At 39.3% G+C, this 18,941-nt stretch overlaps 1 protein-coding gene and 1 long non-coding RNA gene across 2 annotated transcripts in view; both read right to left on the bottom strand.

Moving 5' to 3' along the window:
- Positions 1-4,177: 4,177 nt before the first annotated feature.
- On the bottom strand, positions 4,178-9,701 carry LOC128084262 (uncharacterized). The gene is made up of 2 exons (XR_008208409.1): positions 6,569-9,701; positions 4,178-6,469 (listed from the first exon to the last, which is right to left on the bottom strand). It is a non-coding gene; the product is annotated as an uncharacterized LOC128084262 (long non-coding RNA).
- Positions 9,702-9,712: 11 nt separating this feature from the next.
- Positions 9,713-18,941, bottom strand: part of NOL10 (nucleolar protein 10) — a 46,282-nt gene continuing 37,053 nt past the window's right edge. The window contains exons 18-21 of the mRNA XM_052690072.1: positions 17,228-17,401; positions 16,617-16,864; positions 12,545-12,647; positions 9,713-9,963 (exon numbers count right to left, since the gene is read on the bottom strand). Coding sequence (XP_052546032.1) covers positions 9,844-9,963; positions 12,545-12,647; positions 16,617-16,864; positions 17,228-17,401 — 645 coding nt within the window. The 3' untranslated portion in view covers positions 9,713-9,843. The remainder of the gene's footprint in view (positions 9,964-12,544; positions 12,648-16,616; positions 16,865-17,227; positions 17,402-18,941) is intronic.

Here is an 18,941-nt window from a genome sequence, read left to right as displayed (position 1 = left end):
TCTTAGTATTTCTATTTAGTGCAGAAACTGGTTTGCTGTTAGGACTTCATAACTAACAGCACCTTGAAGAAACAAAGAGGTTGTCTATCAAACTTCCTGCAATGATTCTGCCCTCTGAACAGTGCTCGCTGGAACCATTTTTGGTCAGCTGAAAAGAGGTTAGGGAACCTGCTGCTGGTCACTTTCTTGATGCTGTCATAAGTATGCCTAACCAGAAAAAAAGATAGAAAGATAGAAAGGGTTCAGACAGCTCAGCACTTCAGAGGTCACACTGCAGGCACTTCAGACTGCTGCTCCACACAGGCATCCACTGACTCAGACCCTGTGATTAGACACTGCTTAGCTATCCCATCCCGGTAACTCCACAAGTCGAGGTGGGAAAACAAAACAATATAAAAATTAGTGGAAATTGGGAAAAAATTAGTGGAAAAGTTTGAAAGAGGTCACTTGATTCTTTCTGTCTGATCAGCTTTAACAGCATTGTCACGTTGGCTGGAGGAATCCAGTGGGACTTTGTTGTTGTTTTTGTACTTTAAAAGAAATTGAAATGCAAAAAACAACCCCCCAAAACAAAGCAGGTCAGGACAGGATTCCATCCTCTAGGAGAAAAGGGTGGTAAAATTAAAAGCTAGAAAGTTTTCAGTGAAAACCCCAAACCAGAACAGATTAATTTCAGCTTTTGGAACTTAGACAGTTGCATTGATAAGCTCTTCTCCGTTGGAAAGCGTTTCAAGAAAAAACATCTGGCCAGATCCCAAAGGATTTTCCAGCTCTCCTCTTTCTCTTCGTTCCCAGCTGTTGTACTGGCTGTTTTACTTATGCTACTCTTTTTCCATATTATCTATTTCTAATTCCTCTAATTTCATGGGGAGTGGTGGCTTCTTTGTTCTACTTCCCAGGATCTTCAGAGGCAAGTGGAAATTCAATTTCTTAACTGACACGGTATGTCTATTGCCTCTCCATGATTAAGAGGAAACATAAGTATCATCAGAGACCCAGACATCAGCCCATTTGTAGGCATTACTCTCCAGAAATCACTTCAGTAGTCACCGCATGCACTCTCAGAATGAGGACCCGAAAAGCTCCTCTGTAAAACCACTGGAGCCAACAAGCTGCCTGCCTGGCCCATTGGTTATTTCACCCTCAGTTACACTGAGGTGTGACTGAACGCAAACTGCCCTTGTTTGGTTCAATACTGGCAGTCCCAAATGTTGCCACTGAAATCCGCTTTCCTTCCCACCACCCCAGGGAGATCAAGTGCTTCCTGAAGAACCAAAACAGCCATGCGCCTCATCTCTGCTCCAGAGAAGTTTCCAAGCTTGTTTAGCTTTTACAGAAGCCTCTCATGGGTTTGAGAGATTGGAACTGAAGAGCTCTCTTCTTTCGGCCCTCTTGAAATACTCTCCTCTAAGCCAATCAGCACTTCTGATTTCATCTCTAACTGGCTAAACTCAGTTTAGTGATACTGGTGCCCAGCTACATGCACGTTGGGATGTCAGACACGGTGTTCTCTGCCCACACCTATGCTTGTAAACAACAGTGCCAGGCCCAGGACGAAGCACAGCCCAGACTCTGCTTCTATTAATTTTTTAATTGCTGTCATGTAGTTACCATGGCATCGTGCAAAAGAGATGAGTTGTAACTTGTCTAAAATACCTCAGATAGAGGATATTTATTTGCTGTGGAGATCTGTTTAAAAATATCACCTCTTATTTTCAGTACAACAGTCCTGTAGGGAAACCCCATATCTGCACGGGAAAGGAGGAAAACTGAGTAGCTATGACAGGAACGTCACAGCCTTCACTCTTGATTCCATGTAAAAGAATACCTGTGAAACCCTAACAGACAAGATAATTACTTTTCACTACACTGTCGTTTGCATAAGAAGATAAAATCCTTACAGGGAAGCAGGCAGTCTATTACGGCCCCTACAGTATACACTTCCCTGGAGATACACAATTGCAGCGTTTCAAAGGTTACAACATATAAGAAAATACATTTATAGGAGAAACAGGGAAATGGTATGGACATAATATCCATTACTGAAACATGAATTCTAATTCTTCTGAATGTTGAACTTCATCTATAATTGCACACAGTGCTTCAAGAGCTGGGATCATTTCTAGTAATGTAATAGTGAATCTACTGAAAAATTGTAACAAAAAACCAACTCCACCCTAAGCAACCAGATCCTTCCTAAAGTAGGGCTGCAATAGTTGTACAGAAACACACTGAGCACACTGGGAAGAAACGGGATTTCTTTTGTTAAAAAAGTTTGCACAAAGCATGTGCCAGCTCTGAGCCCCCACCATGCACTCAGATGGCCCAGAACTCTGCATCTGAGATTGTCCAAATCCGTCCTGTTCAACATTAGCCTACATGCATCTACAGACATCCATCTACTATTGCCATGCTAGTGGTCATTCTCAGCACTGTACACATTTTTACTATGGATTCTGATATCAAAAGAAAATCTGCAATGTAGATACAGGCACCTCACAAGAAATAGCCAGATGTTAAAACAGGAGATAATAAGTAGGAGAGACAGAATGGCTTTGGCAGAAACTGCTGTAGGGAAGGGAAGGGTGGTTCCAGGAACTGTGAGTATAAATTTTGATTAGGGCTGGGCTGGTATTTCCCACTTCAACTGCCTCCCTTTCTCTTTAATGAGGAAATAGGATTTTCACTTTTGCCCCACTCAATGAGTGATTAAATGGAAACAAGGACTTGCTTTCACAGGTAAGCCAATCCAAATGTCACTTACGTGTGCCAACACCAAGAACAGTGACATTTTATAGAAATACATGAACTCACTGCAAAGCAATTATATTTAAACTGTAATTGAATGTAACAGTCAATGAAAACACAGCACTTATTTCTGCAAATGTTTCTTTCCAACAGTGAAAAAGAAATTATTCTTTTCTGAGCAGCAACAGTGTTCAGGGTCAATTTTCACTCTTTGAAAATGCACTGCAGTCTGAAAACACAAAGTAAGCAAAGAACAGAAGAGGAGGACCTGAAAAACCAAGGTCAGCAACAGACAGATAAGGCTTTGAACTTACACTAAGGGTTGCACAGACGATTCACAGCCGCTGCAATTTTCCTTCACTTATATTGAAGGAAATTTGCTTACTTTACCTCTGCTTATGCAGGGTGCAAACTCATCTGTACCACGGGTTGCTTGCAAGTTTTTCATATGGAAATCCCACTTACAGTGCAAACAGGACAACGTGTGCTGCTTTAGTAAAAATTTGCACTAGGCTCCATATAGATCTCTGAACAAAGAGGAAGGAACCTACAGTAGAACACAGCTAACGTGAGCGCAGTCACCAAAGAGAGGAAGGGGGAAAAGGGAGAAAGCCAAGATTACACTGGGGAATGGGTATGGGAATTAGGAATAGCCAATTTTAGACAGAATGACTTAAGAACAGCATCACAAAGTTCACCTTTATCCATCTGCAAAGTCTTGAAAGTATGAGGATTCTTTTTGTTCCAGTTGTGTAAACTACAAGCTTGGCTGAATCTGATTCAGATTCAAGAAAGACATAGATCTCTATGTCAAGAAAGACATAGAGATCTTGGAAAGGGTCCAGAGGAGGGCGACTAAGATGATCAGGGGGCTGGAGCACCTCCCCTATGAGGACAGGCTGAGGGAGTTGGGCTTGTTCAGCCTGGAGAAGAGAAGGCTGCGGGGCGACCTCATTGCAGCCTATCAATACCTGAAGGGAACCTACACCCAGGAGGGGAGTAAACTCTTCAGAAGGGCTGACAACAGCAGGACTAGGGGAAATGGATCAAAGTTGAAGGAGGAAAGATTTAGGTTGGATGTTAGGGGGAAGTTCTTCACAAGGAGAGTGGTTAGGCCCTGGAACGGGCTGCCCAGGGAGGTTGTGGATGCCCCATCCTTGGATGTGTTCAAGGCCAGGTTGGACGGGGTCCTGGGCAACCTGATCTGAATGTGGATGTTTGGTGGCCCTGCTAGGCAGGGGGGTTGGAACTACATGATCCTTGAGGTCCCTTCCAACCCAGGTGATTCTGTGATTCTGTGATTCTGTGATTCTGTGATTATTGTCTGCAGGCTGCACTATAATTGTTCATTTTGGTGATACAATTGGACTGCTTCTTCAAGACAGCAAAGAGACAGTTATTGAGCAAAATGGGCTTTGAAACATGGAGATAATGATCAAGAGCTGAAGTTTATTAATAGATTTATGCACTTTCATTCATCTTATAAAACCCATGCTTCCCAAGATCAGACAAAATATATTAGCTATGGATGCACACCAAAAAAGTACTTAATCTTCATGAAAGAGATACAAAGATAAAACTAGTGAGCAATTCAGCTGAAGGATGGGGCAAAAGGGAAAAATGACTCCAGTCATTACTGCCGCATGCCTGTTCCCTGCTACAACCAACTCTACAATCACCACGCTTGAGGGGCCCTCCCAGGTTTACATATCCATTCCCCCTCCTCAGACACGCTCATCTGTACCTCTGGTGTTCCTGCAGATGTTTCATCTGACATTGCAAATCTTCCAGTGGGCACCACACAGACTCCCCAGGCAAGCTGTTCTGCTACTTGCAGACAAAATTGGAAGTTTGCCCTTTGAGTCTCTCTTCCTTGAACTCAGGTCTATTACTCATTTTCCCACCTAACGCAAACACACGCACACAGAAAAGGTTGGCGCAAAGGAAGATGGAATAGTTTGAAAATTCTTACTCCCTCAGAACTGGGTCTGGTTGGCTTGGAGTTAACGCTCCCCACGAGTGCTCTGAGCTGTAGCAGAACACTGTTGATATCACACCAATGGTTTGGCTGCTGCTGCACAGCACCGGCCCATTATTAAGACTCTCTCCAGTACCCCAAAAGCCAGCAAGTGGCGGGTGGTCAAGAGGTGAGGAGAAGACATTGCCAGAGCAGCTGGCCTAAACCAACCAAAGACACATTCCATACCATGGCTCAGCAATGAAAGTGGGAAAGGGGAAGGAGGAGAGCTTTTGTTATGAAAACGTCTGTGCTCCCAAATAACTGCTACATGCAATGAAGTCCTGTGTTACAAGATTTTTCCAAACATCTTTTGGTGACAGGTCATAGAGAATAACTATTTTCCCTCTCTTTTCTTCCACATGGCTTTTCCTTTTTCCATTTTTTTTTTTTATTTTTAAAATCATGATTGTATTTCTCTTTCTTTCCCCCTTACTTACATTATCCTTATCTCAACCTATAAGCCTTTTGTATTTCATCATATTTTCTCCCCTTCCCTTTTCCTTTGAGGAGCTGGAATGAGAGGCTGCCCATCAGTGTGAAACCACCTCAGTTGTTTGTGGCATCCCCTTTGGGCTCAAGGAATTAAACATAAGAATGATAATGCAGAGAAGTAATGGGCAAAACACAGACTGGACATTGACTAAGAATGTAACAGAAGAATTTATGACGTAACAGCTGTGAAGAATATGCGAGGTAGTAATGTGGTAATAGGATGAGGGGTGGAGAATGTGTAAATTGTCCACATTGACAGGTTGATTTTGGTGTAGAGAGTTCTTTTTGTTGATGAAACCAATACACTCTTATTACTAAGCTTCCATGTGCTTCTGTTTCTTCCTAGGATTAAACAGTTAGTTAAGAATATCACCAGGTATCTGCGCCAAGGCAATGTGGTGATGGGTGGCAAGGTATGTGGGAGAATGTGAACAAGTACCTGTCATGGTTGTGATGATTTTGAATTTCATCTCTGAAGTGCAGAATCGTAAAAAAAAACCCCAATGGAATACTTGAATGAAAATACACCCTGAGCTCTAGAGCACTACAAGAACAGAAGAGACAGAAATTGCATGTTTCAGTCTCTGCTGGATCCTGTCCATGTTGCAGGAACCCATCAGAAGTAGTAAGCTGCTGTATAGAGTCCAACGTGATGAGATGAGGAAGGTACTGAAGGAGAAGGCAAGTTTAACCTATTTGCAGAGGTAAAAGACATCCAACTGGCCCTAAAAATTGCCAAAAGAAGAAAGCAGACAGTAATCTACAATGGGTCATGGATTGTGCCAAATACCCTGTGGGAGTGGCTACAGCAATGGAAGCAGAACAGTAGTGGTGCAGAGATGAACTCATCTGGGCTGTTGCACTGTGACAAGACATACAAGGCATTGCTGTCCAAGCAGAAAACATTGTTGTAGAAGTACAGCACACAGATGCTCACATACTCAAGAAACAAACCTCTGAAGAATACCAGAAAAATAAGCAAGTAGACTTGGTTTCAAAAACTGAAGTGGCCCTCCTTCGACTAGGAGCTGTCTGTGGCTTCGTGAATCCATGAAACATCAGGGTGTCTGTGGAGAGATGCCACACACAGATGGGCTCTTGACTGAGGGATGGACCTGTCCATCGAGGCTACCACACAGCTCACCCAGCAGTGTGGAACGTGCTGCAATCAAGCTAGCTGTGTGATTGAAGTCCCTCCAGAACAGTAACCTCTGGAAAGGATTCCAATAAGGTGAGGCCTAGTGAAATGACCATGCACTACATACTCACAACGGTAGAAGGTTTCTAACCAGGTGGCCAGAAACATACCTGGTAAATCATGCCACTGCCCAACGCATCATCTTGGGCCTGGGAAGGCAAGTTCTGTGATGTCATGGCATCCCTGAGAGAATGGAATCACTTCTGAAATATCCTCATAACCTCCTGGGCCAAAAGACAAAATAGAGACTGAGTGCTTCACATCACCCATCATCTGCTAAGTGAGGAGATGGTTAGAGAGTGAAGCATGGAGTTTTGCTGGCCAGCAGAACCTCTTTGCCACAGTTGAGGAGCATAGCACTCCTGTTGTGTGTAAACTGGAGAATGCCCTCCATTTCAAACAATTATGCAGCCACAGGAACTGCTTCTTGGTCTGTTAACAGCATTTTTAAAAGAAAGTTACACAAGAAATTCTGGTTCATTGTTAGCTGAATGACTGAAGGCCTGATGTAAACAACAGTGCTTGTGGAATAAAGAAGTACTCAAGTATAAGCTCAAGTACTCAAGTACATCAGATTCAGTCTCTTGCTAGTATTCCACAATTCCACTCACATTTAACCTCTAAAAGGGAAGTTACTCACAGTGAGCTTTTTCTTTTTTTTTTTTTTTCTTTTTCCTAACTGATTATCACCACTAAATTTCATACATACAAAAAGTCAGGGTTTCCAGAAGGCTACAGCATACAGTCACTTACCTCAGAGCAGGAATCTTAAATACAAAAAAATACCTCAGCAGCTGCTCAGCTTCTAGGAATGGCCATACTGAATCAACAATGATTCCTGTAGTATGGAAAGTGGTGTGGTTAGCTAAATAAAAGTTGATGTAACAAAAATGATACCCTAATAAATGCCTTTTTTGGCTGCATTATGAAGTTAATTAGTTGCAATGATGCTGCATTAATATGTCAGCTTCTGTTGAAGCTCTCAAATCTTTCCCTCCTAGTCTTTTATCAATGCTTTTTATCAATCCCAAGAATCTGAACATGCTTCATGCCAAATCTCTAAGTACACTAACAGGCTCTGCTACCTCTTCCTTTGCCAAGGGTTTCATTGCCTGTACTTAAAGCCAGCTCTAGCAGAGTACAGCCAAGTAATTGGGTACCGGACTGCTACGAGAAGAGTTGTGTGAAAAAGCTCTGGAAAGCTCTGCCAAAGGCTTTGACTGGGAACTGCATCACCCTTGATCCTCCTCTAAGCTATGCTGCAAGTATGCCCAGGCCCACCCAAGTACCTCCCTCCAAGCTAGCAGGTAGATCCTTACCTGCTAGCTTGCCCTTGGATTTGCCTCTTCATTACAGACTTGTCAATTTGGTCTGCTGGTGGAACATCATTACCATGAGCTCATGAACCTTGCTCCTGATTATTGCAGGACTGCACCTCCTTTAGAACTACAGACCTGTTTCTGATTAATTCTCACTGGTCTTTCAAAATCTGCATCAACCACTGGTGAGTATGAATTGTAGCTAAGATGAAGACTGCGCAGAGCTTTGCATTTTCTGCATATTACATGACTGCCTATTCCATTATGATCTCATGTAAGTCCTGAGCAATCAAGTGCACAACAAAGAGATTAATGAACAAAGAACCACCAACAAGGCAGGTGCTCCTGGGCAAAGACAAGCCGAAGAATCTACAATGCAGTAGTCTCCCTTCTGAAGAGGCACATCACAACTGATGAAGCTACACAGGCCACTCATGAACATTCAGACTCTTGAGTCAACTCTAAGATTCTCATTTACAAATGCTATCTGAGGCCACCAATTTTCTAGGATTACTTTCCAGAATAGCTGGCATCCATTACTCATACTCCTATCTCTAGTTTGCCTCACCGTACTGTGCAAATCACATTTTAAATGAAAGGAAACAATATAATTAAAACCAGAAGCAAGAAATGAAAGCAGGTACAATTAAAACACAGAGAAAAAAAAATCCAAATGTGTGATCAATTATCCTACATCTAAGAGACAATCAATCTTGATTTAGAAAAGCATCAGGCTTTAAGAAAGCAAGATTTCCCCATAACTTTTTGGTTCAATAGTACGATAAATACCGTCCAGAAGATCTGAATGGATTAATAATCTTTCTGGTTTATAAAGCAAAACTCTTAACGACTTCCAAGTCTCAAAGTGATTTATAGTCATGGGTAGATTCATTGATTTTTGATTTAGATTCATTGATCCAAAGTTCTTGGATACAGTGAAAAGACAATTTAAAAAATCATTTAAAAAGCAATAACAAAGCTCCCCTAAGATCAAAGGTAAAAAACAATTATTCACTGAACTAGTGAATTACACTAGTTTGCTCAGGGACACGATTTAGTGGAGGGCTGTTAGGGTAGCATGGTTTGGTCGTGGTGGAACTCGATGATCTTTAACGTCTTTTCCAACCAGTGCAATTCTATGATTCTATGACATATATGAATTAAGGGTTTTTTAGATTAAAAAAAAATTAAAAATGTATCAAGAAGAAATGCTCTACCCCGCTTAGCAACAAGCATTCTGTTGGTAATCAAAAATAAGACACACAAAATAAATATATTCTTAACATATGTCCTAGTTTCTTAACATAGTTACCTAAACTAACTTTGGAGGAATGGAGGTTACTTGTGTGGCCTTAATATGCCTTGTATGCAAATACACACTATTTGACCTACTTTGAATAATGGCTTGCTTACCAAAACATATCAAACCATTTCTGATTAAATGCAATGCTCACAAAATTTAACTTGACTATTCTTCTCCAATTCTCTTTTGTACATGAGTGTGGAAAGAGAATCCTGCTTATAGAATGACTCAATGAAATCTCAATTTGCCACTCTCAGTTGCTCTCACAGCAATCATTTTTACCTCCTCTTGGACATACAGGCAACCCAGAACATAAGAGACAAAGCCAATTTCTGAAAAACATAGTTGTTATGTCATACAAGAAGCAGCATAAAAGAAAAAAAAGATTGTTGTGCTCTTGTAGAGCAAAGTTTTTAGACAAAATAATTTTCTCCTGATCGTGTATCTAAAAAGTCATAAAGAAAGACTTCAGAAAGCAAAACCAGTTTTCTTAAATTAAAGACAGTCAGCCTCATTGTATACATAAACTCTTATATAGAAAACATACAGGGTTACATAATAACCACTTGCTGGTGATTTCTGCACAAATACAGTTACTCTGGAGTTTATAATATACCATATGCACCGTAACTTTTCAATAACTAAGACAGAGTTTACAAGTTCTGGTTTCTGTTCATCAATGAAACAAAATACAAATGCACTGGTACTGCAAAGCCCCTCTTTCAAATTAAAAATAAAAAGTTTCTTAAAAAGATAACATAAATCAATGAAACCGTTGTCCTCTTCCATGTTTGCTCTTGAGATGACCAGCAGAGCGCCTGAGAGCTTTCCTCTCTTGACGATGTTGCTTCTCAGCTTCCTGCTGTTTCTTCTGGTGCTCGGTCTAGAATGTTAAAAGGTAAAAAAAAAAGAATAATAATAAACAAACAACAAACTCTCAAGTTCTTGTAAAATTATGAACCACATCATTGTTCAAATACTTACATATCAAGTCAGAAATCTCCTAGGGAAATCTGGAAACGTTCCCAGAAATGGTCCCATATTATCTTATCCTAATTTACTTAATTTTACTGAAACAAACAGGTTTTGTAAAATGTGGCCTTAGAATTTCATGAAAGTGTTTGCTCCGTTGTAGACAATTCTAGAATCATTTTAAACATGACAATAAACAAAAATCTCTGCACCTGTGAATGTTTTTCCTCTTCATCAAAATTGTACCAAAAGGAGTTAACTTGCATAATATACAGAGGGAAATGCTGTTACGGCCATTAATGTCTATTTTATTGGGAAGCCTGAGTGCTTGTCTTGAAAATAAGCATGAACTGGAACTAGCAGACTTGAACTACCCATGCTCAGGCAAGTGTCCATGTTATAAAATTCTTCAGCAATTAGAGTGATTTCAACAGCAGCACAGGATAGCTGCATTAACACTGCTAGAGTTACGGTAACTCAAACAGCTGCATCCCCACGGCATCAATAATTCTGTAATTAACAACACTTCTGTAATTCTGTAATTAACAACACATCAGCCCATTTTTCCCTGAACCCCCCATTAAAAAAAAGAAAAAAAAAGTATGTCCAGTACTACTGTAAATACTTGAGCAATTTAGAATGTGTTTTTAATATTAATTTGCAGTGATATAGCACACTGAAATTGAAAAAAACAAAACAGAACAGAACTTCACATTGTAGGAACCAATTAAAATCCCCTGAAAACTAAACTGCAAAATATCAATGGCAAAATTTCATTGCTGAATCTGCCAGGGGCAGCTGAACATCTGCGGGCTTGACTACAGCACAACAGCCCCACTGACTTACAAGGTCAAATGATATCAGTCTCATGGAAGCACAACTCTTTTCTGCTAAACCTTTCTACTTACTCCTATATACTCCTGCAAGTTAAGGTCGGGGCATCACAAACCAGAAGCTGATGATCAGAGTAATACAGAGTAATACAGAATTCTCTTTTGGCTTCTCTTTTTCACAGAATCATAGAATTGCTCAGGCCTAAAAAGGAGCATCAAAACAAAGCACACTGCAAGGACTTCTTCCTAGCTCTCCCTATTTCCCAACACTTAATGTAGGCAATTTTTTTCTTTTAATTAGACTTTTAAAATCTTTTAAATACAAACAAGCACAATTTCTGTATTTCACTAAAGCCACATCAGTTAACAGTTGATGTACATGATCAGCAATGAATTAAAAAACTCAAAGCTATTGCATATCTGATGGAATCCAAATCTTCACAAAGTTTATTGTTTACCAACAATTGCAAGAAATGATGTGACTCAGCCTTTTCTAATTTAAAGTGGCTATGAAAAAAACTGTGCTTTAGAAGCCCCGGAAAGGCTTTTTACACAGCTGCAAGACACTGACGTATCAGTTACAGCAGTTGGTAAAATGGTTATTCTGCAGAGGAATCTGCGGCCGATTTAGACATCAACAGACTTTAAATTCCAGAAATACAAGAATTGAAAGCAGATGAAGCAGTAAATGAACAAGTAAAGGAAGTAATGTAGAAATACCTCCATAAATTTGGCTTTTTAAAAATTTATTCAGGCACAGTCATAGTGATCAGTTTGATCTTTTTTTTTTTTTTTTTTTTTTGTGATGGTAGTTTCACTGATGAGAAGAATATTTGACAGCTGCTAAGAAATATATTTGGAAAGAAAAAAACCTTACTTGAAGATTTTTTTTTTTTCATTTTTAACTGAAGTACATTTTATCAGCTGAAAAATTATCAATTAATATGGAATGCCAATCTTCAGCTTTCTGAATGTGTCTTCGGTTCTAGCAAAAAAGACCCCCAAACCTAAGCAGCAGGAGTAGCAGACGCACACACGTTCCATTATAACTACACTATTTAATAATCAGCTGTCTGTGACCTACAAAATTCCTCAAGATAGGAAAGAAAAACCCTTTAGGAAAGGCCAGATGGACAGCAGTCAACCACACACTTCAAATGGAATTTGGCAAACACAAGATCAGAGCTCATTCTCATGATCTGCGTCACACAAGTTCAATGATACAAGTGGACGGGAGCCCCGTTTTAATCATGCTGAGACCCAGCAGCATTATCAGTCAGGAGAAAGCCTGTCACCTACAGCATCCCAATTGTGTCAGGACCTGCAAACCAAAATCTGATTAGTCCTGGCTCTGATGTCAGCTAAGGTCACAAGCTTTTGATGACATATCTCTGCAAATACACTACTAAAATATGGAAGCCAGTATTTTCCACTGGAACGTAAGATTTTACGAGTGCTTCCTGGCTTATAAGGGTATAAACACACAGAGTACTACTGGAGGCTTTCGTTCTCTTGGTGAGAAGCAGAACCACTGGCAGCACATGAAGGGATGAAGAGGGACGTGTCTGACCGATTTAAAGTTCCCGTTCCTTCATGCTAAACCTAGAGATACCTTCTGCATCTCTTAAATGTATACATACGTATCTATGTATATCTCACCTTCTTTAATTTGAACGTAGCCTGTTTGCTGCCCACTGTCGTATCAGATACGTTGAGTGTGCCAAGTTTTTCTTCAAGCTTTAAACGATCTCCGAGAGTTTTCCTGCAGAGAACAATTAACATTAGTCTCTACTCTTGCCATCTTCTTACCATGAGAACTTCCAGTAATGCAGTCAAAATGAATCTTAGTCTCCCTGAAGCCCTTCAACCCTTCAATGCCATATGTCTAAGAATTAAATCACCAATGAACAGAGAAGAAATACAAGTTCCAATTACTCCCTCCAGATACTGCTTACATAAATTTAAACAATGTTTCTACTGAAAAGCTCATTGTCTTTTCTTCTAAAAAAGCATCAGGCCTCCAGCTGAGAAGGAGACCACACCCCACTATTGCTATACTTTTCCAAGACATTTTAGAAGAAGTCAGGTATATTCAGCTGCAGTAACAGATAAAAGCACGCACACAAAAATACTTAAGGCAAGATCGATCCAGTTTAGCTGGTATCTTAGAATTCCTAGCTTAAGAAACACTTCTGAAGGAATTAATCTTGACTATATGTTAGAATTAATCAGAGAAAGAATCATCACTTCACCATCAACAGCTAAATAATCCAATTAGAAATGATTATTCAGACACTGTGTCCCACAGCAGTATAATTGAAGCAGTTTTGCAAGTAGGAGACACACAGACAAGTGGGTCTGAGAACTGGAGAGAGAACCTGACCCCACAGCAGTGCCACACACTTCCCTGAAGTAGAAGGCGGAAAATAAATCATCATAAAAATACACACGAGTAGCAGCCAAAGTCAATGGATTTTCTATGGATGAAAGACTCACACAGTGTGCTCTATACACAGAGCCTCTGAAGTCTGCAGAATTTTGGTTAATAAGCCATTTATGCAACAGTCTCTTCAGATTAACAGTGAAAAATTACTGTCGAGAATTACTTTATTTCTCATGACTAGGTACTTTGATTGTATGTCTTTTTCTGTAGTATATTTTTCATTGCCTACATGTAAAAACTTGTTCCATCTGTGCAAATCAGGAAGACAAGCTAAGCCTTAGAGCTAACTATGGCAGAAGATCAGTCACTGACATTGTGGTGGGATTTCTACATCCAAGCGAAGTTCCACTTTTCTCCCCTTTGAAAACGAGTTGGAGAAATATGGCTTCTACCCAGCAATTATCTGGCATGACTGCCCAGACACTGCTTCAGTCAGGAGGAAAACTGAAAGGAGGAAAAGGCTTTAAGTTTGGGATTTTACTGAGTAAGCACAGATATGGCCGTATTTATCTGAAAATGCACGGATCCCAAGTGACAGCGAATCACACACACCGATACACGCAAGCTTAGCACTGCTAGGAGCTCTTTAAAATCATTCTCAACAAATAGATTCCATTGATACATTAAGAGTGTTATCAAAAGCAATCTCTCCTGCCTTGTGGTTAAATGAAAACTGACCAGGTGCTTCTTTTCCTCTTTACAAAACAACAGAGAAGAGTCTCTCACGACTTTTCCTGCTATTGCACTTAAGCAATGCTTAGGAAAGCCAGCTATGTTTGTTGGCTTCTGTTGACTTTCCTGCACTGATCTATACTTGACTGAATAGGATTACTTCAGTTTGTCATTTTTGTGGGCTACAACTTCAATGACAACCATTCTGAAGGGATATCAAGAAAATCAAAAAAGCTTTGCAGACCCTGATTAAAAACAACCCTCTCTCCTTTTATGTATTCCTTTCAAGTTGCTGTGCAAGGAAATTATACGTTAAGTAAACAAAGAAAAATTCTGCATCTTTACTAATATGTTCAGCAGGTTTTCGTATGTAAGCACAAGAACACAAAAGGGGGAAGAGAAATGTAGACAGATTTGAGACAAGGTATTTGTTATGATCGCAAATAAGTTTGGCAGCTTTCCTGCACAGAGCGCTGCATAGACTGCTGGTCTGCTAAGAAATTTATAGTATGCACCACCACTTCAGAAGTTGGGCTTGGAGCCCTGCTGAGTCAGGAGCATGTCAAAAGAAACACCCAGTTTTATGTAAGTCATAAACTGTTTCCTCAGGTAGAACATTATATGATTAGAGAAAAAAGAACACCTAGCCATTAAGTGCGTAGCGAAGGTATTAAGGCGCTTAATTATATTGGTCACAGACCATCATTCCATAGCTTGAATAAATCAAATCAAAGACAAACATGCCAGCCCCACCAGACTGTACATGCCACTACAGTCCTTCCAATTTTCAGCACACTAGCTGAATTAATTATTTTTATGCTGACTATTATCACAGAGGAAGGCCAGCAGAAAACACATTTAAGTATTTTTCATAAAATTCAGCTGTGTAAAAATGCTTACCAAACAAGTTAGGTCACAACACAGACTAAATCATTAGGATTCTGTAATCATATCAGTATAACCGGCTGTAATTTTAAAGTTTGCTCCCTGAATTTGAGGAACACTGAGCTCACACTGTCAGAACAATGCCTGGATGAACACAAATGGGATCACTTCTTGCTTAGGCAAAAAAAAACCAAAAAAGTCAAGTCTCATCTGTAAATCTAGTGCAGAGAGTGCAAGTAACCCGAGCAACCCTAAGGACACGTCACCCCTCAAAAAATATTCTGCATGGAACTAACAGCGAGACTTAAGGCAGATTCTCTCATCCCTCAAGCAGTCTTTCATAAATCTTTCCATGGTTTATGACATCACTGATATTCCTGCATCTCCTGGACAGGACTCTGGTATTTGATTTCATTTTTTCCTAGCTGAAGCAAGAATTTTTCTTCCCCTAAACTACAAAGATTTCACCTCATTCTGTGTCACACTCTTTAAAAACACTTTTTTCTAAACATTTCTCTTCTCTAAAGCTGTCTTGGCTTACTTGCCTAAATTGCAGTATCCTTTTTCACGTTCAAGTGTCCCATATTTTGAGCAAAACGAACTCTTAATATTTCAATTTGAGAGTCCTTGGAAATTTCACTTAGAGGTCATAACTAAATTTGTGTGAAAGAACAGCAGGCAAGCAGGCTGCAGCCATCGTGCCTTAAAAAGGAACTATTTCAGTGACAAAGAGAACACAAGGCCACTTGACCACTTCGACCATTTGTTTCGGGCTCCTTTCACGTCACACTTTTTATAGGACAATTCCAGTTAAAAATTTGTTTGGTTAAGGGAAAGGCTGCATTTTTATCACGTGTTTCTTTACGTATCTCCAGAAGATGGCTATCATGACGCATCTAAGCTGCATTGGCAGTTATTCATGACATAAAAAAAACATCCCTATATTATTCTTTCTTTTTGTCTTTGAATGTATTATTCCATTCGAAGTAAAAAAAAGTAATGGCAATTACAAGATCCATCTACACCAACAGCATGTTTCCAACACTACTTAAAATTCTGCCCTGCATCCAATGCACTGCGAGAACTTTGAAACTATTGTCCCTCAGTGTTTTAATAAAACACTGCTCTCCAAATAATAAAAGGCTACTAAACCTCATCTTCCAAAGGCCTAAACTCACTTCTGAGAAAAAATATCAGTGAGATTTACAGGCATCATTAAGCACCTCAAAGCCAAGTGAATCTAAAAGATAAGTGCGCCCTTTACACAGCACAATTTTTTCTTTTACCATCTGGAACCTACTTCAGATAGGGACTAATCATGCAGCATTCCCAAGCCTTTCAGAGCATTCTATAGGCAGTATGTCAATCTCATACTGACACCAGTGGAGAAATATAACCAGTCTCAGAGACATCACTGCTATTATTTGTGTGAGCAGCAGTTTGCCAACAATGAGTAATGGATCCTCAAATCTGGCTGAGAATATTAACCTCTTACTCATCTCATTCACATTGTCTCTCTGGCATACTTGAAATGTTGTATTTGTTTAAGAACAAAACAGAGCTTTCAACGACTGTGTCCCCCTAAGTCATATCCCTGAATCACCAGATGTGGCTTTATTAGTGCTTCCAAGGCTATCATGCTAACTAATGAAAATGCCACTGGCTTGTGTCATAGAGAAATATTTGAGAATCTTTCACCCTCCACTGTTAAAGTAGGAACATTTGTCTTACTTCATTAACTTTTGTTTTTTGGCAGAGTCTTTGAAGCTTCTGAATTCCTCTCCTTCTTTAATCTCAAAAAACTGAGGTTTCAGTAATGTTTGCTGATCCTCCTTGAACCTTTCCTGCCGCTTTACTTTTTCCTCTTGGCGCAGAAGCTTGCGCTGTTTCCTGACCTCTTCAACCCAACCTTTTTCATCATCTGAACTCTCAGAACTTTCTGCATCACTTGGTTTTCCTTCTGGTTCTTCCTCCTCTTCCTGCAGACAAAAATAGTGTAAAATAAGAAATCATCAACTAATTTTCTTTTCGAACCATTCCTGCAATTAGACTGACATTTTACACAGATAGAGTTGAAGAGAGACACAATTTGAATGAAAGCACTATCAGCTAATGCAGCAATGAAAAATAATAAAATTATCTCTGCTTACACATCATATTCCTTCAAACCTACATTGATGTAGGCATACATCTGAAAATTAGGATAGCATTATAAATCACATCTACGTAGTGCAGCTGATAAGAGAGACTTGCATTGCTTCCTTCTTTCAGGATGAAAAATCTGAAAATCTGAAACAAAGAAAAATACTGCTTTTTCCCAGTCCAAAAAGAGAATATTTTACCTGTTCTCTTGCTTCCTGCTCCTGTAAGAGCTTAAGTTTCTTCTTTCTTTTCTCACTTATCTTAGAAACAAGTGGGTTAAGTAGCCTAAACTCTTCACTCTGCTCATCTACCTGGAAATCGGGATTCTCAAACATGACCTTAAAACGATCATCTTTGAGAAGGCTAGGCAGATTCTGGAAAAGAAACGAAGCATCAGTTAGTTATAAAATTCCAAAACAGACATTGGTAAAAATATGTCACACCTTTTCAATTAAGCAAAGTTCAAAAGCAGTATGTGTCAGTTATTTTTCCTTCCAGGTCATATAAATTGAAATTTTTCCTTATATCGTTATGTATTCTATTACTTGCACAAACATCGAATAAATATCATTCTAAGCTTCCTGTAGGCAGGACAGGCTTTTATGCACACTACAGACACCTTGAATACACAAGTACTGGTATTTCTGAATCAATGTTTCTCATACATTCAGCCAGATAGTGTGGAGACATGCTGGTATCTATTGACTAATCAGCAGTACCACTGAGTACAAATATTCTGCCTGGATGAGAATGACTTTACAACACATAAAACAAATTACCAGGGTAAACACTTCTTTATGCAATGCTACTGCTGTTTTACTGTAAACACATAAAAGTGTTTCTATACATCTTATGACAATTTCTTCACTGTCCTCACATACGGAAAGGAAAAAGCAGTTTCATTCATGCTGAAGAAAAAAAAAATATGAACCCAGTATAAATGAGGTGAATTAAGAACAGATCAAACTACAACTTCAGCTCATACAAATACTGGCTGTCATTGTTTCAAATCATTAAATACACACATTTTACAATAAAAGCTTATCTTTTAATATTACCAAACTTATATCCCATTCAACCCACATTAGCACTAGATTTTCATTTTTATCTATCAAGTGGGGAAAAAGGATAGAAAAAACAAGTGTAAATTTCAAATGTGGAAGTTGTTGCAAAAGTATGAACTGCAGTTTAATTTGGAAGCTGAAAATTCAAATAATCAGAACATGCATCTTTATGTACTCTTTTTAATCTATGTAAAGATGCAATGTGTTCCTGGGCAAATCACCCCCCACATAAGGTACTCATTTCAACACAGGCTTAGAAAGCTGAAATTTAAGGTTTTAATACCACCCACTTTTTCAATAGTTCATACTTCCCACTATATCAACTGGTTTCATTACATGCCACACGAAGCTAATACCTGCCTGCTGTGAATGCAGCACACCTGTGAGAATGAGCACCTATAAAATGCTACCTATACAAAGAACCTGGACTCTGCTAACATAAAGAGGCTGATAAGACAAACTTTTGCTGTGCCATATGCTCCCATTAGAAACTAAACATTAACGACTTTTTTCCTTTATGCTGATTCCAGGATAAAAATGGATTACTTCAACATCAGTAAAATTTTCTGTCGCATAAGAATGAGCTATTTTAGCTACTTTATATACAGTTGACTACATTTTATAAAGAAAGAAAGGCAATTATATTGAAATACAACTTCAGGCAGCCTCCTGCTCCTCATTTATACCCATTACATCTGTCTTGTCACGGATACCACCAAAATACTAACAAATGAAAAAAAATGCTTCTTTTTTTTTCTTTTTAATTGAAAAACTGTGGTATTGATTTTGTATTCAACTAGCTTCTGGACCCCTACAAAGCTCATTATCATCTTCAACGGCAGGTATTTCA

Source organism: Tympanuchus pallidicinctus, unplaced genomic scaffold (genome assembly GCF_026119805.1).
Source record: "Tympanuchus pallidicinctus isolate F22 unplaced genomic scaffold, pur_lepc_1.0 scaffold1, whole genome shotgun sequence".
Classification (NCBI taxonomy): Eukaryota; Metazoa; Chordata; class Aves; order Galliformes; family Phasianidae; genus Tympanuchus; species Tympanuchus pallidicinctus.
Note: the sequence above shows the minus strand (reverse complement) of the source record. Positions and strands in the feature narration are given on the sequence as shown.